Genomic DNA, 22,984 nt, shown 5'->3' with positions numbered 1-22,984 from the left:
GCTTTCCCCTCCCTGCTCCAATAGTTTATCCAGGGTTTAGATCCCTGGATCTGCCGTGCTCAGCGAAATGCCGGAGTGGGGGGAAACTGAGGCACGGGCAGCCCTGCAGAGAGGTCGGATGCGGGGTGGAGCATGGAGAAGTTGGCTGGAATCAGGTGATGCTGCCTGTCAGTGGCATGGATTGACCCTGGGATCAGTGGCATGGGGCCAGGCAACGTGTCCAGGGGTGTGGCCCGGCCCAAATCCCCTTAGAACTCTCCCCATTTTTGTCCCTTTCTTTCCCCACTGCCAAAATCCCTTATCTTTGCCCAGTTTTCACTCTTCCCTTCCCCAGTGCCAAAATTCACCTAACTCTGCCCATTTCTACCTCTTTTCTTTCCCTGGTGGCAAAGTCCCCTAAACTCTGCCCAATTTTCACTCTTCCCCAGTGCCCAAATCCCCTTATCTCTGCCCATTTTTGTCTCTTTCCTTCTCCTGCTGCCAAAATCCCCTTACCTCTGCCCATTCCTGCCCCTTCCCTTCCTCACTGCCAGAGCTTTGAACAGGGCTGCTTTGTCCCTTGTCCCCCGCTGTAATTAAAAGCCTGTAATTAATTAGGCAGCATGCTCCACCAGAGGGGATGATCCACGTGGGATGTGCATCCTTGGAGGCCCGGGATGGTGGTGCAGGGCAGGATCGAGCCTTGGAGTGACAGGGTTAGCGCTGGACTGAGCTGGTCCTGGGGGCTGGCCTTGGCCCGTGGCTGCCTGATCCAAAGGTCAGGCTCTTGGCAGGATCCAGGGACTGCAGCGAGGGTGGGAGGCTGGAATGGGCTCGGCTTCCAGCCTGTGGAAGAGAGAGACCCACAGAACTGCAGCTGGGATGCACCAGGAGCTCCCTGGAGGGGGGGTGCACAGGGAGAGGCTGGTTCTGGAGCTTGTGCATCCAGGGAAATCCCTGGAACTTGAGTGGATGTGCATCCCTGCACAGGGAGTCCCTGCGGGCAGGGATGCACATCCAGGGGGTATGGAGAGGGCCTGGAACGGGGACACACATACAGGGAAAGGTTCCTGGTGCAGGGATGCACATATGGGGGCATGGAGTGGGCCCTGGTGCTGGGATGTGCTCTCGGAGATGCACTGGGCAGCCTGCCTGCACCCTGCCTGCATCTGTGCACAGATGCCTGGGCTTTTCCATGGAAAATCACATGCCTCCAAAGCTGCTGGGAGGAGGTGGCCTTGTTCTTCCATCTGCCCTTGCCAGGGAAGCAGCAGGTCGGCCTCTCTGAGATGTAACCTCCAGGTAACCTCCTGCCAAACCCAGCTGGGATGGAGGCTCAAAGCTTCCCAGGGCTTGTTCCTGCGGCCTTAATCCACCCCTGCAAGGGTTGTGGAATCCTTGGAAGTGTTCAAGGCCAGACTGGATGGGCCTTGGAGCAACCTGTTCTAGTGGGATGTGTCCCTGCCCATGGTAGGGGGTTGGAACAAGATGAACTTTAGGCGCCATCTGGTCCAAACCATTCGGTGACTCTCTCATTCTCTGATTCAGTGCATTACCCAGGGATGTTTCTGAAGAGGGAGACTTCCCCTGGATGTTGATCCCTGTGTGATGGGAGTGCGCAGAGAGCTGATGTGCTGAGGTCTGCCCTTGCTGAGCTCCCTCCCCTGGTCACAGCAGGTCCCGTGGGGCATCCCACAGCTTCAGGGATGCAGCAGGAATTTCTCCTAAATCCAGGATGGAGAAGGAGGTGCCCTCGCACAAAGGGAAGGTGCAGTGAGGCAGCACTGGGGTTTGGCCCGTACAGTTTCCTCTTCTCTCAGGTCATGCCCTGGAAAACAGGGAAGGAGGCTCCCATCCATCCATCCATCCATCCATCCATCCATCCATCCATCCATCCATCCATCCACCCATCCATCCACCCATCCATCCTCCCATCCATCCATCCATCCATCCATCCATCCATCCATCCATCCATCCATCTGCTTTGTTCATCCACCCATCTTCATCCATCTTCATCCATCTCCTCCCGTCTCCATCAGCCCCATCCATGTCCATGCTCCCATCCAGCCACCTCCCTCCACCCACTCCCACCACCCATCCAAGACTACAGTCCCCCCACGCTATCCAGCCACGATTTTCCAAGAGAGCACGGTCTGTCTTCCAGGATGTCTCCTCCTGAAGGCATCAAGCCTGGCTCGCACAGACGGAGCCCGCTGAAACAAAAGCGTTGCCGTTCCCACCATGGTGCTTCCAGGCCAGGATGTGTCCAGTGAAAAATCAGCCACTTCCACCCCCTCTCCCTCGGTGTGGCTCTTTTTAAAGCTCTGATGCTTGGTCCCGGTGGGGCTGTTTCTCCGGACTCCCTTGGTTTCCATGGAGAGGATGAGTGAGGAATTTCAAAGGGAATGGCTCCAGTAAATGAACTCTTCTCTAAAAATAGTGTGTTTGCTTTTGGTTCTTTGGGAACTGTGGCCCGGCCAATGGGAGGGAGAATGAAAATCAGCATCTGGGTAAAAGTATTCCAGTAACTCACTCTTGGTGCAAATTCCCGTTGGAGCTGCTCAGCTTCCGGGGGACAGGGGGCTGATCCCAGCTCCTGCCCTCGTGCCCACCATCCCTGGGTGCAGCTGGGGGTTGTCCCCAGGCCTGGTGCTCCCCTGCGCCTTGTGTAGGGTCTTTTGAGTAGAATCCCTTTACTCCAAGCGGTGGAAGGATTGATGGGAGCAGATGTTGGCCTTGTGTCACCCCCGTGTCCTGCGTTGTCCCACAAACCCCAGGCATGTCCCTTTTGGGAACCAGGAGATGGCCACCACCACCTCCCACCCCACCAGTGACATACAGGACATCGGTGAGCCCCACCAGGACATCCCTGCATGGATGTGCTGGGAAAAGGACACCTGTGCTAGTGTGCACCGCCAGGTGACTCTGGAGGAGTCACCGTCCCAGTGAGGGGACAGCCACCACCAGGTTCCCCCTGGAGAAGCCACCATCCTGCTGTGGGGTCACCAGCATCCCTGCATGGTCCCCAGGGCTGGAGAAGGTTTCCTTGGTGGTGCCGTGGAGTTGCTATTTGTGACCGCCTGTTCCCGAGCCCTCCGATACTCTCCAAAAAAAACAAAAAGGGAGTTGTTTGCATGGGAAGATTGGCATCTCCGAGCCTGGGATATGGTTTCCTGCTTTTTTTAGCTGGAGTAGCAGCAGACTCGTCGGCCTGCCCTGATTTGGCATCCTTCTTCTTGCTCTATTTTTTTTTTTTTTTTGGAAGAGTTTCATCCCTCTGACCCCTCGGCAGAAACACCGTCGCTAGCGGTAGGGGATCGGGTTTGGTCCTTTAGGTTTTTCTGGGGTTGCCCAAAAGCCCGGTGAGATGGGATGTAGATGGCTCAGAGCCTCGGTGAGCGGAGAGGGAACTCGTCCCCCGATCGTCCGAACCTGGAGCAGGTCAGTGGATGCTGGACACCCCCCCCCCCGTTCCACCCCTTCCCCCCGCCCCAGGGCGCCGCCGTGACAATGACAGGGCAGGGAAGCTGTCACCTCGCGCCTCGACTGTGATGTGACGTGGGCTGTGGGCGTTCCTGGCGAGGTCCGTGGTTCCCCCCCCTCCCCAGATCCCTGCTGTCCTGCTTGCAGCCGGCTGAGGGGACCCATGGAGTCTGTGGGGCACGGCTGGGTGAAGCTCAGCTGCTTCCAGGACGTGCATCCAGGCAGGAGGGACAGGAGAAGCGCTGGCAGGGGCATGGAACGGGGTGTTCAGGTCTCCTACCTCCTCTATCCATCAGCTCCTGGGTGTCCCCCAGCTCCTGTGTGCTGGTGGATTTGTGGGTGCCCACGGGCTTCTGGTACCTGTTTGATCCCAAAGATCCACCTGCCAGCTCCTGGCTGTCTGTCAGCTGCCTGATGACATTTCTGGGTGCCCATGGATTCCTGGTGCTGGTTGGCACCTGGGGGGACATCAGCTCACGGGGGCCTGTGGTTACTTCTGGATTTGTGAGTGTCCGTGCACTCCTGACTCCTGCTGGATCCTGGGAATCCATCAGCTCCTGCATTCCCATCCCCTCGAGTACCCGTTGCCTTCTGTGGACTGCTGATTACCTGCTGGATGCTGGCCATCCATCAGTTCCCGGGTGCCTGTGGCCTCTGGATGCCCGTAAGCCTCTGAGTGTCTTTGGGCTCCTGGGTGTCCTTCAGCTCCTTTGTGCTTGTGGATTCATGGGAGCCCAGAGTCTCTTTTGGATCGTGGGCATCCATCAGCTCCTGGGTACCCAGGGGGTCCCCACTGGCTTCTGGGTGCCCGTGGACTCCAGGGTAGCTCCTGAGCACCCATCATCTTTGACTCCTGGATACCTCTTGGCTTCGGGTGTGCTTGGAATTCTGGCTCCACATGGAGACCTGGATCCCCATCAGCTCCTGGGTACCGAACACCTCCTGGTGCCCGTCACTCCCTGCATGCCAGGCTGGCTCCCTCCTGGCTATCCCAAGGCTTCTGGCCCCATTCCACCAGGCAGCCAGGGCACCTCCCACCCACCTGTGCCAGGCTGGCATCCAGCAGTGATCCCAAGGAATGCCAGCATCGGGTACCCTTCTCCCAGGCTTCCTCGTCCCCCCAAATCCTAATAACCATTGCCTTTGGGGTGGCCTGGGATCCGGGGTCAGGCTTGTGCCAGCAGCAGAGGATGCTGGTGGGGGATCCAGGGATTCCAGTGACTTGAGGGGTTGGAATTACTCCTGTCCCGGTGGGTGCAGGGCCAAGCCCACTGGGAGGCAGCAGGGAAGGAGCAGGGGGAGGGAAGAAGAGCTGGGCTGACCTCAGCATCTGGAAAGCTGTGCTCTTGGGCCGTGGCCTGCGTGCCGAAAACCGGAGGCAAAAAAAACCTTCCATATTTGGTGAAAGTTGCTCCAGGACTCGGCCAAGGCTGGCAGCAGACGGGGGGCCACAAGCCCCCAGCTCTGCCCTGGACCACCGGTTTTGTAAGGGCTCTGCAAACGTGCCTCAGCTCCCCGTTCCCCATCCCACCGGCACCGCTCCTGGCATTTCTGCTCCCCTGGACAGCACAGGGATGCCCAGCATCCTCCCACCCTGCCTTGGAAAAATCGCCCCAAGTCCTTTATTTTTTTATTCCCGGGGTTGTTTTTTTTTTCCTCACACTTTAAAAGCAGAGTTGCAGCCAGGCCGTGTCCTCCCGGGATGAATCACCGCAGCCGAGAAGTCCAAGAAGGGAAAACAACTGAATTCCCGTGCACTGAGGCTGAAGCTGCCCTCCTCCTCCTCCTCCTCCTCCTCCCCATCCTGGAGGCGGTGGTGCTGCCGGGTTTCTCCATGGGAGCATCCCCAACCAAATCAATGCTCCTCTGTGAGCTGGGAGCCTGGGAAAAACCACGGCCCAGGGAAAAGCAAACATCTCCAGCCCCGGGCCTGCGAATAAACACGGGAATATTATTAGTAACTGAAGCGGGGCTGAATCAGAGCTGCTGATTTATGCTCTTATTTCCTTTCAAGAAGTTACTCTTTGGAGAGCAGCTCGGACTTTTCCTTACCCGTGGGAGAGCAGGGAGAGGCTGGGCAGGGAGGGAATGCAGCCCCGGATGTGATTCCGGGCAGGCTGGGGCACAGCCGCTCTCCTGTGAACACAGGTCCTCGTGTTCCCATGGGAGTGGCTTCCCCGGGACCTGGTGGTCCCAGGGATGGACTGACTGTTCTTCAGAGAGGAGAGGCTGGTAGCGGGGAGGGAGAGACTGGAATCCAGGGATGAGGTGACACCTGGAGAAAGAGGTGACTTGTGCTCAGGGGTGGCGGTGGTTGGCACTCAGGGATGGGCTGGCACGGCCCAAAAAGGTGACTGGCACCGTGGAATGGAGGTGGCTGGCACCCAGGGATGGCAGTGGCTGATCCTCTCCTTGGTGGCTGCCATCCCCCAACTTTACGGCACGTGTGGGACATAGGGCAGAGTGCCACTGATCCCGAGGGAAAGGCTGCTGAGGTTTGAAAACCCTGCAAAACCCAATCAAACCTCCTGCTTTCTGTCCCAAGAGGACAGAATGTGATTTTATTTTTTCCCCCCGAGTGGTTTCCTGCCAGAGGCTGAGTGATTGAGGGAATACAGGATTGCATGGAAGAGCATCACCCTGTTTTGGGAGACGGTGGCAGCCAGGGGCTTTTCTGGCTGCACGAGGAAGTTTCACGTGCCAGGATGATGCTGTTTGTTGCACAGGCGTTTGCTCATTGCGTTGGGATGGATGGAAGCAGGTCCAGTTTATTCCCAAGCCTTTGCTTTCCAGGGTTTTGGTAGAAATGGAGCTGAGGATGTGTTAAAAATGTTCAGCTCGGGAATTCACCATGCACTGTCCCCGTGGACCAGTGGCTCCCACTATGTCCCAGCTCCCTCTAGTGGGATCTACCCTGGGGACAAGCAGACGGGGAAAGAAAAGGCGCAGAAATTCCCGGTTCTTTTAAACTGGGAATGGTGGTTTCAAGGAGGTGCCAAGATTCAGGTAGCTCCTAGCACAACCCTACTGTGACACCCTAGAGAATCTCCCATCAGGAGCTGGCAGCAGGAGCGAGCTGTAATGAGGGGAAAACAGCTTGTATTTATTTACTCTTAAAATGTTGGCGTGTTTTGGAGGGGTGGGAACAACTTTCCTTGAAGGCAGGCTTAGCTCCTCCTTCAGCAGCTGCAGGAAGGCCCCGAGCAGCAAATCCCACTCCCAAAGGGGCCTAAACCACTCCATTTCCCTGCCTAATTCTGGATATTTTCACCCCAGAACAGGGTCTCGGGAGCAGAATCCCTGCTGCAGCTCACTCAGGACGTGGCTGGGTGCTGGCACAGCTCATTGCACCAGTGAAAGGGAGAAACACCGAGTGCTGTGGGTGTGGGAATTTCGGGATGATCTCTGGGGATACAGAGATCCCATGGGATGTGATTTTAGCATCCCAGACGGGTGGTGGCAGCGCAAGGAACTCCCTCCCACACCGAGCAAATTCCCAGGATTTGGGAGAGTGGGGGGAGTCCTGAGTGGCTGTAAACATCATCAATCCATGCACTGATGTGTGCACGGCCTCAGCCCGGGCTCAAGGGCCAGATTTTTTTTTGTGTGATGGCTGTGATTCCTCATGGAATGTACATTCCTGCTCTCCCTTTGGCCTTTGTTTGTTTAAAAAAAAATGGATGTTTTAGGACTTTCCTCCATCGATGCCTCTTTGTTTGCAGGGGTGGAGGCAGGACACAATACACCATGGCCTTTTCCAAATAGTTTAGGATGTTTTAAAATCCCTGGGGATGCTCAAAACTCCTCCTGCATCGATATTCCTGTGCAGGGAAAAGCAAAATGATGAGGTTGCATCCTGAGCCTAATTAAAAAAAAATACAGTAAATCAGGATGGGAGAGTTCCCATCCTTCTTCAGGGCTGTATTTCCGATGTCAGAGGGAAAGCTGGGCAGGAAAAGGCCTTTCCTTGGCCCCCCATCCCAGGTTTGGGGTGCTGCTGAATCACCCCCAAACCCCCACTGCCGGATCCTCTCCACCTTTGCCTTTTCAGGAGCATTTCGCCACGCTGGCACAAGCCTTGGGATGGGGGATGAGTCCCTTGGCTCCATCCCAAGGAACTGGCACGCGTTTCCCAGGAGGGTTCGGGGTTTCGGGGGAGGAAACACCCAGGTTGGGGGGGAAAAAAAAAAAATCACAACAGGGGCTGGTCCGAAAGGAAATCTAAAGGTGTTTACAAAGAGCCGCGCTGCTAAAAATAACCGGCTCATATTTTAGACAGCCCTAAAAATAGGCAGCGCTGTCGGAGTGGCCAAACACTCCCAGGAATTTCCTGTGGGCTGCGGGCCGCCTGCAGGGGGGTCCGGCTCGGCTGGCCGGCATCCCTCCGCAGTTTGCTTCCCTGGGTGATGGAGAGGTGACCCCCGCCGGGCCCCTTCCCGACGCCAGGCAGGACGGGTTTAACCCTTCTCCAGCCGCCCTCCCTCCTTTCCCTCCCTCCATGCCACATCCCGAGGGATCGGGTGGCTTTGAGCGAGGGTTCCAAACGCACGGGAGGAACGCGCCGCCTCTCCAGCCGACACCGGGGAGTCTCCTTGCAGCGCTCCCGCGGGGCTGGATGAAGGGATTGAGCCAAGGGTGGCGTCCAGGGAGTGGGAAAGGCTCTCCCGCCGTGGATGGATCGCGCTGCTCGCCCCGGGGCCGGGCGGTCCCGGGGGAGGGCTCGGGGGCGTCGCTGCGGGCGGAGCCGCCGGCTCACGGCGGCACCGGGGCAGGGACTGCGGCAGGAGCGGGCTGGGATTGCCGGAGGAGTGGGATTGGGATTGCCGGAGGAGTGGGAATGGGGTTGCCAGAGGAATGGGATTGCGGTTGCAAAGCACAGGGATTGGGGATTGCAGTGCGGTTGGACCCGGGTTTGCATCCTTGATGGGTGCGGGATTGCAAGAGGAATGGGATTGGGATTGCGGCCCGGATGGATGTGGGGTTACAGCCCAGACGGGTCCAAAACTGCGACCCAGGTGGGTCCAGGATTCCAGCAGGAGAGGTTCTGGGATTGCAGCCCAAACGGATCTGGCATTGCCCTGCAGGTGGGCCCGGGTTTGCTTCCCTGCAGGGTCTGAGATTGCAACAGGAACGGGGTTGGGGTTGCAAAAGGAATGGGATTGGGATTGCAGCACAGATGGATTTGGGATTGCAACGTGGCTGGACCCAGGTTTGAATCCGTGGTGGGTCTGTGGTTGCAACCCAAATGGTTCTGGAATTGCAAAGGAATGGGTTTGGGATTACAGCTAGGTGGGTCTGGGACTGGAACCCAAATGGGCCCAGGATTCCAACACAGGTGGGGCCCAGGATGGCAAATAAATGGGTCTGGGATTGCAGCCCAGAGCATTGCAGAACATCTGGGCCTGGATTTGCACTCCAGGTGGGTTTGGGATTACAAGCCACAAGCACCCAGAATTGCAAACAGAAGGGTCTGGAACTGGAATCCAGATGGACCTAGACCAGCAACCCATTTTGTTCTGGGCTTGGAACCCAAATGGATCTGCAGTTGCAAGAGAAATTAGTCTGGAATTGGAACCCAAATAAAACAGGGATTGCAACAGAAGCATGTTTGCAATAGGATTCTAGCAGAGCCCAGGATTTTATCCCTGATGGATCCCAGATTGCAATGCAGATATGCCCAGGACTGCAACTGAGATGGGTTTGGGATTGCAGCCCAAATGTGCCTGGGATTACCACCAAAATGAATCTGGGATTGGAGCTCAGAGCAGCCCAGGATTTCAATCCAGATGGCTCTGGGATTGCAATGCAGATAGATCCAAGCTTGCAACAAAACAGGTTCTAGGATGGCAGCCTAAAGGAATCTGAGATTACAGCAGAAATGGGTCTGGGATTGGATCCCAGAAGAGCTCAGGACTGCAACCCGAACAGACCTGGGATTGCAAACCAAATAAACCCAGCGTTCCAACAGCTGGGATGACCAGGGCACTGCAGCTGCAGGAGCAGGGGCTGCTGCCTTGAGAGCAGCCTCGTTACCTGCTTGCAATTAGCTGTCCCTCTTCCCTGACCCCTGGGTGCCCTGACAGCCGCTGCAGCTCTCATTGCGTGCCCCGAGTGGTCCGTTCTCTGCCATGCACCCTTCCCGGGGTGGGATGCTCATCATCCTCATTTCCAAGAGGAAATTTACTGGCTGCAACGGGAGGATGCAGCCCTGCTGCACGCCGTTGCTGTGGAAACGGGGTGAGCGGCTAATTAGATTTAATTAACGAAGCAGGAGGGGAGCGTTACAAACAGATCCGGGCAGGATGCATCACCCGGCCAGCAGGGATGTGGGTGCTGAGGTGGTGATGCCGTGGGGGAGAGGGTGTGTGCCTCAGTTTCCCTGTCTGCCAGGTCAGGAAGGGGGATATTCACAGGGATGGAGTCCCGAAGGATGCCGAGCAGCCCGGCATCATCCGTGCATCCCCCCTCTCCCCAACAAATCACAGGCCCCAAAAAGCATCGGCTCCCCCCACGCCCAGCATCCTCCCCGGGCAGAGCCTTTCCAGCGGCATCCCTCGGCGGGATCCGGCCCTGCCCGCGTCCGCGCGTGTCCGTGTGGGCTCGGCTCTGCCTCCCGCGCTCCCACCGCTCCCATCATCGCTCCCATCATCGCTCCCATCATCGCTCCCAGCCCGTGCCTGGGCAGCTCCGGGGGCCGGCGACCCTGGCGTGGCCGCGGACGCAGGCGCAGCCTCGCACCCCGCACAGCCGCTCTGCGGGAGCGCTTTTTATACATCCCCGTAGTTGCACATCCACACCGAACCCCGGCGATATAAATAGCGCCTCGCTTTTATTCCCCTCCCCGCCGCATCCCGGCGCAGCGTTCCGGCTGGGGCGGACACCTGGGGATAGAGACGGAGAGATAGAGAGGGCATTTCTGCGCGATTCCTTGGGCCGCGTGGGACGGACCGACCCCCGGGACCCGCATGCTGCAGATGGTGAGGACTCTGGCGCAGTTCACCATCGCGCTGGAGGACATGCGAGACATCGGGGACGGCATCGACGCGGCCTTCGCCACCTCCGGGCTCAGCGGGGCGGCCGAGGAGCTGCCGGAGAAGGGCTGCGCCGGCCGCGCCGGGACCGAGGTGATGGCCAAAGGGGTCCCGGGGACGGAGCGGGGACCGGGGGGGGGTGGGGTTGGGGGGGCCCGGTGGGATGCGGGGGTGAGGTGGGGGTGCGGGGATGCGTCATGTTTGGACACGTGTGCGGAACCCGGCACCTGTGGGGTCTGCGCCGCGATTGCCGTGGCAACGGTGCCTCCATCCTCATCCTCGGCTCGACACCCCCGGGATTCTCTGGGTTGCGGGGAAGGGGGGATGCTCCCACCCGGAGAGGGTGAGATGGGGGGGAAGGAGCTATCGCTGCCACCGCCCCCCCCCCCCCCCCGGTGCTGATTTACACCGCGGAGGCGGCGGCTGGTGGGAAATACCCCGATTCCCATGGCGGCAGGGACTGATCCCGAGGGTGCTGAGCATCCCGGGGGAGGCAGGATGAGGCCGGGGTGAGGCGGGGGCGTCCCCAGGGAGAGCAGATGGAGCCTGAGGCATCATCAGCCCCCCAGCAGAGAGGCTTTCCTGGGGAATGCAGTGGGGCACAACCTGCCTTACCCCCAGCTCCTGCTCATCCCAGTGGGAATTTGCCCCTGTCGGGGTAATACTGGTGCTGTAGCAGTGGAAAAAAATCCCCTTGCCAACAGCTGGGCCTCATCCTGCATCTCCCCACTGCTGCCAATCCCCAGCAGCTGGTGCAGCGTGTGGTGCTGAGCCTGCTCAGCTCCTGGGTCTGACCCTTTGCTTCTATCCTGAGCTGGGACGGCTCCAGGAAAAAACGGGAGCAGCAGGGAACTACGGGCTGGGTGAGGGTTGGGGAAACTGAGGCACTGTGGGGCATCAGATTCCCCTAAGCTCGGTCCTCCAGTGAGTGCCTGTCCGTCTGTAATTACAGCAAATAAATCCGGCAGTGAGAGTGTTCATAAGCCTTGTAACCAAGTGGGGAGGGCTCAGCTGGCGTCCCCGAGGACTCCAATGCCACCATGGTTCCCTGATTCCTGGAGAGACTTGGACCCGTCACCAATATTTGGCTCTAGACAAGGGTTTTCCCCGTGCTTGGTGGGAACAGCCTGGTGGGGAGCAGGGAAACTGAGGCACGGCCCTCTCCTAGAGCACTGAGCAGGATCTGGCCAGGATCCCTCTCCACTGCTCCCTGGGGACCACGAGGGGCACGGTGGCCTCTCTCCATGGTGAGGATGGTCAGACTTCTTCCTGTGGCTGCAGAGCAGCCTCACACCTCCTTGTGTCCCCCTGAGGAGGACACAACCCCAAGTGTCCAGGGGACAGGGGCTCATCCCACAGGACTGAAGACATTTGGGGTGTCTCACATCCAGGGTCTCTGGAGATTCTACACATGCAAAACTTTCGGGGTGTCTGTGCACCCAGGGCACTGGGAGCATCTCTGCACCAAAAGCTTTTGGGATTTCTCTGCACCTGGAGTCTCTCGGGACACCTTCACATGCAAAACCTTCGGGGTGTCTCTGCACCCAGAATCTCTGGAGTGTCCAAACACAAAACTTCCGGGGTATCACTGCACCTCTGGAGCATTTCTGCATCCAAAACTTTTGGGGCCCCGGGCCCTTGGGGCATCTCTCACGGAAAATCTCTCGGGATGTCTGACACTCGGCGCCCTTGAAGCGTTTCACACCCAGGTCTCCTGGGGTGTCCCTGCACTCAGAGCCTTTGGAACATCTCACGCCCAAAACTTTTGGGGTGTCTGCTGCCCTGGGCTCTGGAGCATTGGGCCCCCGGCTGAGCTGCAGGGAGTGCACACACGAGGGGCCCCACAGCCAGGAAGACCCCGACCCATCTGCTTCCCACGGCTGGCGGCCCGTCCCGCACGGCCACCGCCCCGTGCCCCATGAGTCCGCCCCCCGTGGGGCCACAGCCCAGCCCCACGGTGCCCGGGGTGCTGGGCGGGAGGCGAATTCCTACGGGTCCGCTCGGAGCGGAGCCGCCGGAGAGCCAGAGGGCTCCGGCACCGACCCATGTAGGGCTGTGAGCTCCAGGGCGGGCTCCTGACGCGGCCGCGGAGGAAACCAGGCGTCTGTGCGCTCGGTGTCATGTACTTCCTAATCCTCCCGGATTCCTCCATCGGGGTGGAGAGGCAGCGCAGGGGAGCTGGACGCCAGCCGGGCTCCTCCGGTGTTCAGCCTCCCCAGCCGGCCCCGAGCCCCGGCACGCAGCTCCACCGCCCCGGGTCACCCCAAAACGCTCGTGTGTCTTTTCCCCCCGGGCAGGACATGAGGAAACACGTCATCATGACCCTGCTGGACACCGAGCAGTCCTACGTGGAGTCCCTGCGCACCTTGATGCAGGTAAGGTGGCACGGCCGGGGTGTGACAGCCCAAAGCACGGCACGGGGTGGCCGTGGTCACCCCAAAGCCGGAGCCCTGGCTGCGGGTGCTGTGCCAGGACCTGTGTGGCAGCCGGGTGGATTGGGGTGTCGGGGGGATGTTGGGGACAGCAGGAGCAGAAGTGGGAGCGCTGTGGCAGCAGTGTCAAGAGCGGGGTGTGGGAGTAACCTCCATCCCCAGAGCGAGCCTGTGACATTCCCAGGGTGTTGTCACCTGGCAGGTATTGTGTCCCCAAGGCTCTTTCCGTGCTTGCCTTCCGAAAGCTCTTCCTCGTGTTGCCCCCCGTCTCCTGGTGGCTCCGCCATGATGGGGGACCCCTGAAATCCCCCGTTCCCTCGTGCTCCCGTTTCCTGCTCGGATCATCACCTGCAGACCTGAGCCAAAGGTTTTTCTCAGGCTTTTTTTTTTTGCTGAGCTGGTTCCAACCCCCCTGGAGCAGCCTGGCCCGAGGGTCCACCCCGCGTTTCAGATGTTAATGAAGGTGTTTCAGCAGGTTAATGATGGTCAACGCCCTGGAGACATCACCTGGCCGAGGTGCGGGCTGTCCAACCGCATCCCTGCCGGGGCAAACACCAAAAACTCCGAGCTCTGCAAAAGCAGTGCCTGTGGGACCTCTGTGACAGTCCACAGGGGCAGGGGGCACCCCAATCCCAACGCTGTCATGGGCTCCTCCCATAAATCCCCCACAAGGATGCCCCCGTGGTGGGCACAGGTGTGCTGCAGGACTGGCTGCTGCCTCTGCAGACCTGGCCTTAGAGGGGAGAGAGGGGAGAGCTGTACAGGGCTTGGGGGGTGTAGTTTGTCCCACGGTCTGTGCAATCCTCTGAGGTGGGAGGGACACGGGTGGGAGCCATGGGGTGTTAATGCCTGAGCTCTTGTCCATGGGACCTGTCCTGACACAGTGGCACTAGGGGGTGGGACCTGGCTTTCTGGCAGGGATCACGGGGCTCCAGGTGTCCCCAGTTCCCTGCCTCAGCTGGGATGAGGTGCTCAGATCCTTGCCGTGTCTTGGTGGCATGTGGCATGGGACTAAAGGACCACCTTGGAGCATCATCCTCCAGCCAAGCCAGATGGGCAGGCCCTGCCTGCTGTGCCTGTGTGCTGCAGCAAGGGTGACTCTGTGCTCTTCTCCCCCGTGTGGGAAGCACGGGATGCATGGCACAGTCCATCCCAGCTCCTGCTGGAGGTGCTGGACACATTTAAAGCAGGTGAAGGGTGTTAGGACCCTCAGTGTGGATTTGGTCCTTCTCACATGGGTCTCCACGAGACATGTGGCATCAGCTTGAGGAACGTGATCCCTGGGGAATGACTCCTCCTTGACCAGCTTGGTTGGAGATGTCTGAAGCCACTGGAGATGGGTCCTGTCCTCAGTGCTCAGCTGTGTGGTCTTTCACACATCCTGAGAGCCACCAGCACCCTGTACTGGTCAGACCGAGGGGCATGAGAAGACCTTCCACATCCTGCTGCATCCCCCGCAAATCCATCTCTCCCGTTCCAGGGGCACTGCTCCGCTCTGCAGCTCTGGAGGGAGGGCAGGGGTTTCACAGCAGAGCCACCCACCCAGCCTTGCTGTCGGCTCTGAATATTGCTCCTTGGCCATTGTGTTGTGGTCCAAGGCGTGATCCAGTGGATGCCTCCTGCTGGTCCAGCCCCTCATGGTTCCAAACACCCTAAATCCCGCCGGGAACACACCGGCATTTGGATGCCGGGGTCGTGTTGCTGTGATTTCCAAGCTGGGTCAGGCAGATGGAGGTGACAAAGGCTCATGACAGCAAAGATGGCTCTTAAGGCCCTGGGACAGAGAATCCAATGCTGTGCAGGTTCCTTGTGCAGACCTGTCCCCCCCCCGCACGGCTGTGGGGATTCACTAAGAGGGATGGAACCCAGGGAGACTGGCTTGCAAAACCTGTCCGGTCCTGCTGGCGGGTCCCACAGCCCGACATTCCCTGGAGGAACCCCCTGCTGCAGGATGCCATCCATCCCCGTATTTACATGGCCTGAGAGATCCAAACTGGCTGGGGAGGGAGAGGAAACCTCCATGGATCCCGGGGCCTCTGCTTGCCTGCAGGGATACATGAAGCCGCTGAAGCAGCCGGAGAACTCCCTGCTGTGCGACCCTTCGCTGGTGGATGAGATCTTCGACCAGATCCCCGAGCTGCTGGAGCACCACGAGCAGTTCCTGGAGCAGATCCACGACTGCGTGCAGAACTGGCACGAGAAGCAGAAAGTGGGCGACCTCCTGGTGCAGTCGGTAGGTCCTGGCGGGGCGATTCCCCCCAGGAATGCGGGTGTGCCCGCTCCTGGGCACGGCCCCAGAGCAGAGGTTTCGGAGCAGGAGGCAGGGGAGTGATGAAAGGATGGGCCAAGCAGGCCTGGGATGGAGAACAGGAGACGATCTCCAGGCCTGCTCTCTGCTTAGCATAAGGGTGGGAGCTGCTGCTCCCGGCTGGCTCTGCAGCGTCTCTGCCTCTGGAGCACAAACATCAGGGCTGAAAAATCGAGGTGGGCGGACAGCGGGTGAGCCCTCCCTGCGCCAGCCCAGAGCCAGAGTTAACCCTTGGGGCAGCTTCTTCCAGGCTCTGCCCGTGATCCATGCTGGATGTAGCCCTGTTTCTCCCTCCCAGTTCTCCAAGGATGTGCTGGTGAACATCTACTCTGCCTACATTGATAACTTCCTCAACGCCAAGGATGCCGTCAGGATCGCCAAGGAAGCCCGGCCGGCTTTCATGAAGTTCCTGGAGGTGGGTCCTGGTTCCTGTCTCCATAGATCCTGGCCATGATCTAGGCAGGATGGGAGTTAATGGGAGTAAATTTATTGTCAGACTGGGAATTTCCCCCCCTCCCCGGCCTTCTTGGTTTTGTTGCAAAGAGGTTCAGTTGGGATGAATCAGAATCACTCCGGATGGTGTGGAAGGAGGTGACCCCAAACCAAAACGGGTGCTCCTGGGTTGGTGGGAGGCTGTGTCCCTGCTGCGTCCCACCGAGGGGCCCATCCTTGTCCCTCATGGGTGTCTTGCAGCAAAGCATGCGGGAGAACAAGGAGAAGCAGGCCCTGTCCGACCTGATGATCAAGCCGGTGCAGAGGATCCCGCGATACGAGCTGCTGGTGAAGGTGGGTGACACCGGGGTGCCACTGTCACACCAGCAGCGGGGAAGGCTATGGCTCCTCCTCGCCTCCACACAGCTTTCAGGGCTCTCAGGTGTCTCCTGACCCCTTTGCCCACCCCTTGTCACAAAGTTGGTGTCCCCAGGTGTGCGCATGGCTCTGCCCTCCTGGAGATGGTGACTCGGAGGACAGCCACCCTGCTGCCCCCCGCGCTGTGGCCCCCTTACCCTCAGCCTTTCTGCTGGACATGTCCAGCCTCTCCTTGGGGCTGGATCCATCCCCAGCAGCCGGAGCAGCCTGGGAGGGGCTGGGACAATGACATTGCCAATGTCCAGGGGCTGGCAGAGGTGACAGCCCGGCTCTGTCCCCGCGGCAGGACCTGCTGAAGCACACGCCAGAGGACCACCCCGACCACCCTTTCCTCATCGACGCCCAGCGCAACATCAAGCAAGTGGCCGAGAGGATCAACAAGGGCATGAAGAGCGCGGAGGAGGTGGAGAGGAACGCCCGGATCGTGCAGGAGATCGAGTCCCACATCGAAGGGATGGAGGACGTACGTGTGGGGGGCCTTAGAAGGGGGTCACTGTTTCCTTCTCCACAAAATGTCCTCATTTCTGCTCTTTCTGGGTCACCCCAGGCTGGGGCACTTGTTTTCTCCTCCAGGTCCAGCTTTCCCCATCCTCATTCGGCCTAGGTGGGCTCCTGGGGGGTTTGGGAAGGGACTGGGGTCCCAGTTCTGAGCTGGGGGATGCAGGGGCAGGGATGAAGGCCACAGAGCTCCCCGCCACGGCATCCCACCCACGGATCTCCTTGTCCCCACAGCTCCAGGCTCCGCTCCGCAGGTTCCTGCGCCAGGAGATGGTCGTGGAAGTGGTAAGAGCAGGGGCCACGGGACCACACGCTGGGTGGGGCAGTGAGAGGCTGTGATTGCGGGCCATGGGGTGCCTGTGGATGGATGGATGGATGGATGGATGGATGGATGGATGGATGGAACAGACAGATGGAAGGGCAAGGCAGCACATGGGGAAACTGAGGCAGGGCCCTCTCCCAGCACTGGCACAGAGGAGGGATGGTCATTAACCCCCTGGTGTCTCCCGCTGCTCCACAGAAGGCGGTGGGTGGGAAGAAGGACCGCTCCTTCTTCCTCTTCTCGGACCTGCTGGTGTGCACCACGCTGAAACGCAAGTCGGGCTCGCTGCGCCGCAGCTCCATGAGCCTGTGAGTACCAGCAGGCCTGGGGACGTGCCCTGGCTGTCCCTGCCAGCTGGCCTGGCTTTAGGGGGCCGTGGCTGTGGGTGCAGCTCGGCCATCCCCCCCCAACCTCCCAGGTACACGGCGGCCAGCGTGATCGACACCGCCAGCAAGTACAAACTGCTCTGGAAGCTGCCCCTGGAGGATGTGGACATCGTCAAAGGTCTGTCACTGCCTGCTGGAGTGTCCCATGTCACCCCAAAACCCATCGCTCCCCCTGGCGGGTAGTGGGTTAACACTGTGTCCCCACACAGGTGCCTCGCAAGCCACCAACAGGGAGAGCGTCCAGAAAAGCATCAGCCGCCTGGATGAAGACCTCAACACGCTGGGGCAAGTCAGCAAGCTGTCAGAGACCCTCAGCTTCCCCCACCAGGTACGGGGATGGCGGCCCTGGAGCTGTCCCCTGGCTGGATACTTTCCCAATGGGACCACACAGGATGTCCTCAGCGAGAGGGGAGAACCTGTGGAAGGGCTGGTGGCCTGAAACGTTGGGGCAGCCGCTGAAAGATGCCAGGGGGCGGACAGGGGGTTGTCAAGCACGTGGCTTGTGGTGGCCCGTCCCTGAGAGCTCGAGTGTTGTCCCCGTCCCAAGGGCCTGGATGACGTGATCAAGGACCTGATGGCCGCCATCCACCGGGAGCTGTCGGAGAAGCAATCCCTGTCCTTCAGCATGGCCTTCCCCCCCAACAAGGTGGAGCTCAGCACCACCAAAGCTGACGGCACCGAGTCCTTCATCTTCGAGTTCCCCAACCCTGACGCCCGGCTCAGCTTCGAGCAAGCCTTCGAGGATGCCAAGAAAAAGCTGGGTAACAGCAGGGAGTGGGGAGGTGGATGTGGTGGTGGGCCTGGCATCCCCCCACCCCTCTTGGGTAGACCCCTTTCCTCCACCGCTTCTTGATCCCCCAACCTGATTTTCCCAGCTTCCAGCAAAAACTGCCTGGACCCGGAGTTCCTCAAAGCCATCCCCATCATGAAGACGCGGAGTGGGATGCAGGTACTCAGAGTCTGGGTTCAAGCATCCCACGGGTCCTCTCCATCCCAGTGGTCTTGTTACCGGATGCTGACAGCTCCTGCGTCGGTCCTGAATAACCCAATCTCCTGCTCCCTCGCAGTTCTCCTGCGCTTCTCCCAGCCACGGCAGCCCGGAGAGCTCGCACGAGGTTTGGGTTTGCAACAGCGACGGCTACGTGGGGCAGGTCTGCCTGCTGAGCATCCGCAAGGAGCCCACGGTGGAGGCCTGCATCGCCGTCTGCTCCGCCAGGATCCTCTGCATCGCCTCCGTGCCCGGCCTCAAGCGCACCTATAGGTAGGACACTCCCCGGCCCCGCGGAGCCGGCGGGCGCAGGGCGATGCTGGAGCTGCTTCTCTCCCCTTCTTCCCTCCCTCCCTCCCCGGCGGCGGCAGGGAGCGTGCGGAGCCGCTGGGCAGCCCCTCGGCGGAGCTGGGCGTGGCGCAGCCGGAGGACGCGGCGCCGCAGCCGTGCCTGCACATCTCCATCTCGGGCTCGTCGCTGGAGCTCTCGGAGCCCGTGGATGGCGGCAACAGGGAGCTGGTGCCCTTTGACAGCGATGACACGGACGACGAGTCCTCGCCCAGCCCCTCCGGGACGCTGCAGAGCCAAGCCAGCCACTCCACCATCTCCTCCAGCTTCGGCAGTGAGTCGCCCCCAGCCCCTTCTTGGGGAGAAAAACACACTTTTTAGCCCCAAAATTACGGGCAGCTCCATTTTTTTGGCCTCTCTGCCTTGTGTTCCTCGGGCGAATCTGCAGGTGGAGGCTTTTTGAGCCCGGGAAGGGAGATGTTGAGAGGCATCAGCCCAAGAGTGTGGTACTGAGGTGGGGTGGGGGGGTTTGGGTGAAACTTCGTGGGTTTTGGGGCTCAGCATCCCTATGCCATCCCCTGGGCTTGACATCACCTGTGATCTCTTCCCCGTGACTTTGGAGGGCGTTGAATGGTCGTGGCCTGACCCATTCCTTCCTCCTCCTGCTCCTCCTGCACAGATGAAGAGATCCCGAGCTGCAAGGAGGCCACAGTGGAGACGACGAGCTCGGAGGAGGAGCAGGAGCCTGGTTTCATGCCCATCACGGGCACCTACGGGCAGAACCGGCACGGCGAAAGCCCCACGGACGGGCGCGCCCTGCGCCGCTCCAGCCGCGGCTCCTTCACCCGCGGCAGCCTCGAGGACCTCCTCAGCCTGGACCCCGAAGCCCACCAGAGCTCCATGTGGCTGGGCACCGAGGATGGCTGGTACGTCCCCGGGGTGGGAATTCCTACACGGGAAGGACGCCGGTGCTGGGGGAGCCTCAAGCTTTGCTCTCCTCCTGCAGCATCCACGTGTACCAGTCCTCGGACAACATCCGCAACAGGAAGAACAGCATGAAGATGCAACACGCTGCCGCCGTCATGTGCATCCTGTAAGCGAGGAAGGGGGATTTTCAGCTCTGGGCGGGGCCAGAGCAGGGGGTTTTGGAGTGGCTGAGCGGGGTTCCGCAGCTGGACGTCAAAGGTGGTTTGTCCCCGCAGGTACCTGGATAACCAGGTCTTTGTGTCACTGGCCAACGGGGAGCTCGTCGTGTACCAGCGGGAAGCAGGTGAGGTTGGGTTTGGGACGTCAAAAACGCAGCCCCGAAGTGGTGGCTGTCAGAGGGTGGCTTGGGCAGCCTCTGGGGAGGGATGCTCAGGGCGGCTTCCCTACTTCCACAGAAAGGGACATCCCTGGAGAGATGCTGGAGACAGCACACTCCGAGGCAGGTGGAGGTGGGCATCCTTCTCCTGGTCCCCGCTGGAACCCCACGGTGGCATCAGTTTATGTCCCCTCTGAGGGGTGACCTGGAGAAAGTTGTCTTCATCCACCGCCCCCTATTGCCCGTATCGAGCTGGCCTGTTTTTTTGGGAACGCCTTAACTACCCACCCCACTCTCCCCACCCTCTCAGGCCGCTTCTGGGACCCCCAAAACTCCAAATCCCTGTCCCTGGGCTCTCCGGGGAGCCCCATCACCAAGATGGTGGCGGTGGCGGGGAAGCTGTGGTGCGGCTGCCAGAACCGAGTCATCGTCCTCAACACCACCACGCTGGCGCAGGAGGTAGCGCGGGCGGCGGCGGCGGGGGGGTCGCGGCGGGAGGCGCGGGGGCGCCGGTGGCATCACGGCCGTGGCTCTGTCGCCCGCAGCACACGCTCCAGGTGGGGCAGGACGGCGGGCGCGGCGTCACCTGCATGGTGAGCGCGGGCAGCGGAGTGTGGGTGGCGCTGCAGGGCAGCGCCCAGGTCCGGCTGTACCACGCCACCACCTACGAGCAGCTGGCGGAGGCTGACATCACCCCGCCGGTGCACAAGATGCTCGCCGGTGAGTGACGCGTCTCCCAGTGGGTGCCGCTGCCCCTGGGAAATGCCCTGAAGCGTCCGGTGCTGGGGAGTTGAGGACCCTGAGTTTGGGGGAAGGAAACGCGAGTCCTTGCGCTCGTTGTTAAGGCGGCTGTGGGATTCCACGTGGAAACAGGGCGGCCCCTGGGGAAATGGATCATCCCGTGTTGGAACGGGGCGGTATTCCCATAATCACGGAACCACGGAACCTCCGAATGGTTTCGGTTGGAAGGGACCTTAAAGATTACTTCAGTCCAATCCCCTGCCGTGGGCAGGGACACCTTCCACTATCCCAGGCTGCTCCAAGCCCCATCCCACCCGGCCCTGGACACTTCCAGGCACCCAGGAGCAGCCGCAGCTTCCCTGGGAACCTGTGCCAGGGCCTCGCCACTCTCGCAGGGAATTCCTTCCCAATATCCCATCCATCCCTGCCCCCAGGCAGTGGGAAGCCATTGCCCCTTGTCTTATCAACCCAATTGTGATGCCACCAAGCCAGGGAGGGGTTGTGAGGTCCCTTCCCCATGTCCCAAGTGCCGCAGATGCCCCTGGGGCTGGATCCCTGCGCGGGATGTGGGGCAGGATAAGGCGCTGATGGGCCGGGATGCTCGGCAGGCTCGGATGCCATTATCCGGCAGCACAAGGCCGCCTGCCTGCGGATCACGGCGCTCCTGGTGTGCAAGGACCTGCTGTGGATCGGGACCAGCGCCGGCGTGGTGCTGACGCTGTCGGTGTCGGCCAAGGCAGCGCCCACGCTGGTGGGGCTGTCCCAGGGCCACACGGGCCACGTGCGCTTCCTCACGGCCATCGAGCTGCCTGACGGCTTTGACCTGCTCTTCCCGCTGCCCAGGGACACGGGTAGGTGGGGTGGCTGCCGTGTCCCGCTCGTGGCACGTCTCAGGAGCAGGGCACGGCGTTTGTGGGGCCGGGAATGCTGGGCTGGGGGACCAGGAGTGGCCCTGACATGTCGGAGTGCCCCTTCTGTTCTTGCCTCGTTAAAATCCAGGGTGAAAAAGTGGCAGGGGAGGGTGGGGGAAACTGGGTGCTAAACTGCCCTCCACCAGCGCGAGCAACCCCAAATTTCCCGGGGGGACCCAAATTCCCCCGGTGTCACCTCTGAGGCGGAGGTGGGATGGGGAGGAGAAGGAGATGGGGTGGGGGCTAGCGGGTTTGAAGGGAGGAACTGATGGGCTCCAGGGACCAGTGTGGGGCGGGAGGGGCTGTTGGGATGAGAGGAGGTGTTTTGGGGCCGGGATGCGGTGCCTGGGGGAGTGGCGGAGGGCTGATGCTGAGGTGCTTCTGCTGCTGCTGCTGCGGTCTGGCGGGCACCGGCGGAGCTGTGGGAGCACAGGTGACGGCATTTGGGGTTCTGCGCCTGGCAGGGGCCGAGAAGCCGAGCGAGGCCGAGAAGCGAGACCCGTCCCGCCCGCGCGGCCCCGCCCTGGGCCTGTCCAAGCCCAAGATGTTGGTGATCAGCGGCGGGGACGGCTACGAGGATTTCCGGCTGACCAGCAGCAGCGAGACCGTGGGCCGGGACGACAGCACCAACCACCTCCTCCTCTGGAGAGCGTGACCCCCCCACGGGCAGGAACGGGGGGTGCTGGCCCCCCTGCCCACCGCCCCCCGCCCCAGCACCTCTCATCTCCAACCCGGCTGCTCTCTGTGTGCTCGGGGTTGGGGGGGATGAGCCCCGGTCCCCCCGCCGTCCCCCCGGCCGCCGCACTGGACTCGGGGGGGGGACACACAGCGCTTCGGGGGCCTCCGGAAGATGGGGAGGGGACGGGGGTTTGCTTGGGAAGGCGCTGCGGAGGAGGAGGACGTTACCGAGCATCCCTGGGGACCGGCCGGAGGATGCCCGACAGCCAGGAACCTGCCTTGCTCTCCGGTTTTGTGTGTGCCTGCTTCACGGGGCGGGGGGGCGCGGGCTTGTCACCACCCCCCCCCGGCCCCCGGGACCCCCGGCCACGCCGCGGGACCACCCCAGGGACAATCCGCCCGCGGTGTCCCCCCCCGGCCCGGGCCTCCCGCTAACCCGCTCGCTCCATCGCCAGCACCCAGATAGCTCTGTTCGTTTGTTCGTTTGTTTTAAATATATATATATATATTATATATATATAAACATCCTTATTTATTTGGGGGTTTGCGGGGCTCAGGGGCGTCATCACCGCACTGCCAGTCCCTCCGCTCCGGAGCTGAGGGGTTAAAACTTCCCGGTTCATCGCCCCGAGGGTGAGCCTGACCCCGCTGCTGGAGCTGGACCACGCTGGTGGAGGGGGGGGAGCTGATGCCGGGGAGGAGGGAAGGAAATTTGGGTGTCTCCACCCCCTTCTCTGTGATTCCCGGTGGGATTTCGCAGCCTGGG

At 60.7% G+C, this 22,984-nt stretch overlaps 1 protein-coding gene across 2 annotated transcripts in view; it reads left to right on the top strand.

Annotated features, from left to right (window-relative positions):
* Positions 1 to 22,733, top strand: part of ARHGEF17 (Rho guanine nucleotide exchange factor 17) — a 29,260-nt gene extending 6,527 nt beyond the window's left edge. Inside the window, exons 2-22 of one of the 2 annotated variants that reach the window (XM_066207513.1) lie at positions 12,791 to 12,868; positions 14,976 to 15,158; positions 15,532 to 15,648; positions 15,927 to 16,019; positions 16,390 to 16,566; positions 16,836 to 16,886; positions 17,122 to 17,231; positions 17,342 to 17,427; positions 17,519 to 17,637; positions 17,857 to 18,070; positions 18,185 to 18,258; positions 18,377 to 18,570; positions 18,669 to 18,919; positions 19,265 to 19,511; positions 19,592 to 19,678; positions 19,788 to 19,855; positions 19,968 to 20,021; positions 20,199 to 20,347; positions 20,434 to 20,608; positions 21,238 to 21,480; positions 22,005 to 22,733. In XM_066207513.1, coding sequence (XP_066063610.1) covers positions 12,791 to 12,868; positions 14,976 to 15,158; positions 15,532 to 15,648; positions 15,927 to 16,019; positions 16,390 to 16,566; positions 16,836 to 16,886; positions 17,122 to 17,231; positions 17,342 to 17,427; positions 17,519 to 17,637; positions 17,857 to 18,070; positions 18,185 to 18,258; positions 18,377 to 18,570; positions 18,669 to 18,919; positions 19,265 to 19,511; positions 19,592 to 19,678; positions 19,788 to 19,855; positions 19,968 to 20,021; positions 20,199 to 20,347; positions 20,434 to 20,608; positions 21,238 to 21,480; positions 22,005 to 22,195 — 2,961 coding nt within the window. In that variant the 3' untranslated portion in view covers positions 22,196 to 22,733. The remainder of the gene's footprint in view (positions 1 to 12,790; positions 12,869 to 14,975; positions 15,159 to 15,531; positions 15,649 to 15,926; positions 16,020 to 16,389; positions 16,567 to 16,835; positions 16,887 to 17,121; positions 17,232 to 17,341; positions 17,428 to 17,518; positions 17,638 to 17,856; positions 18,071 to 18,184; positions 18,259 to 18,376; positions 18,571 to 18,668; positions 18,920 to 19,264; positions 19,512 to 19,591; positions 19,679 to 19,787; positions 19,856 to 19,967; positions 20,022 to 20,198; positions 20,348 to 20,433; positions 20,609 to 21,237; positions 21,481 to 22,004) is intronic. The other variant, XM_066207523.1, reaches the window with a different exon arrangement.
* Positions 22,734 to 22,984: the final 251 nt, after the last annotated feature.

Source organism: Chamaea fasciata, unplaced genomic scaffold, assembly GCF_029207755.1.
Source record: "Chamaea fasciata isolate MVZ Bird 193981 ecotype frontalis unplaced genomic scaffold, bChaFas1.0.hap1 SCAF_2, whole genome shotgun sequence".
NCBI lineage: Eukaryota > Metazoa > Chordata > Aves > Passeriformes > Sylviidae > Chamaea > Chamaea fasciata.
Note: the sequence above shows the minus strand (reverse complement) of the source record. Positions and strands in the feature narration are given on the sequence as shown.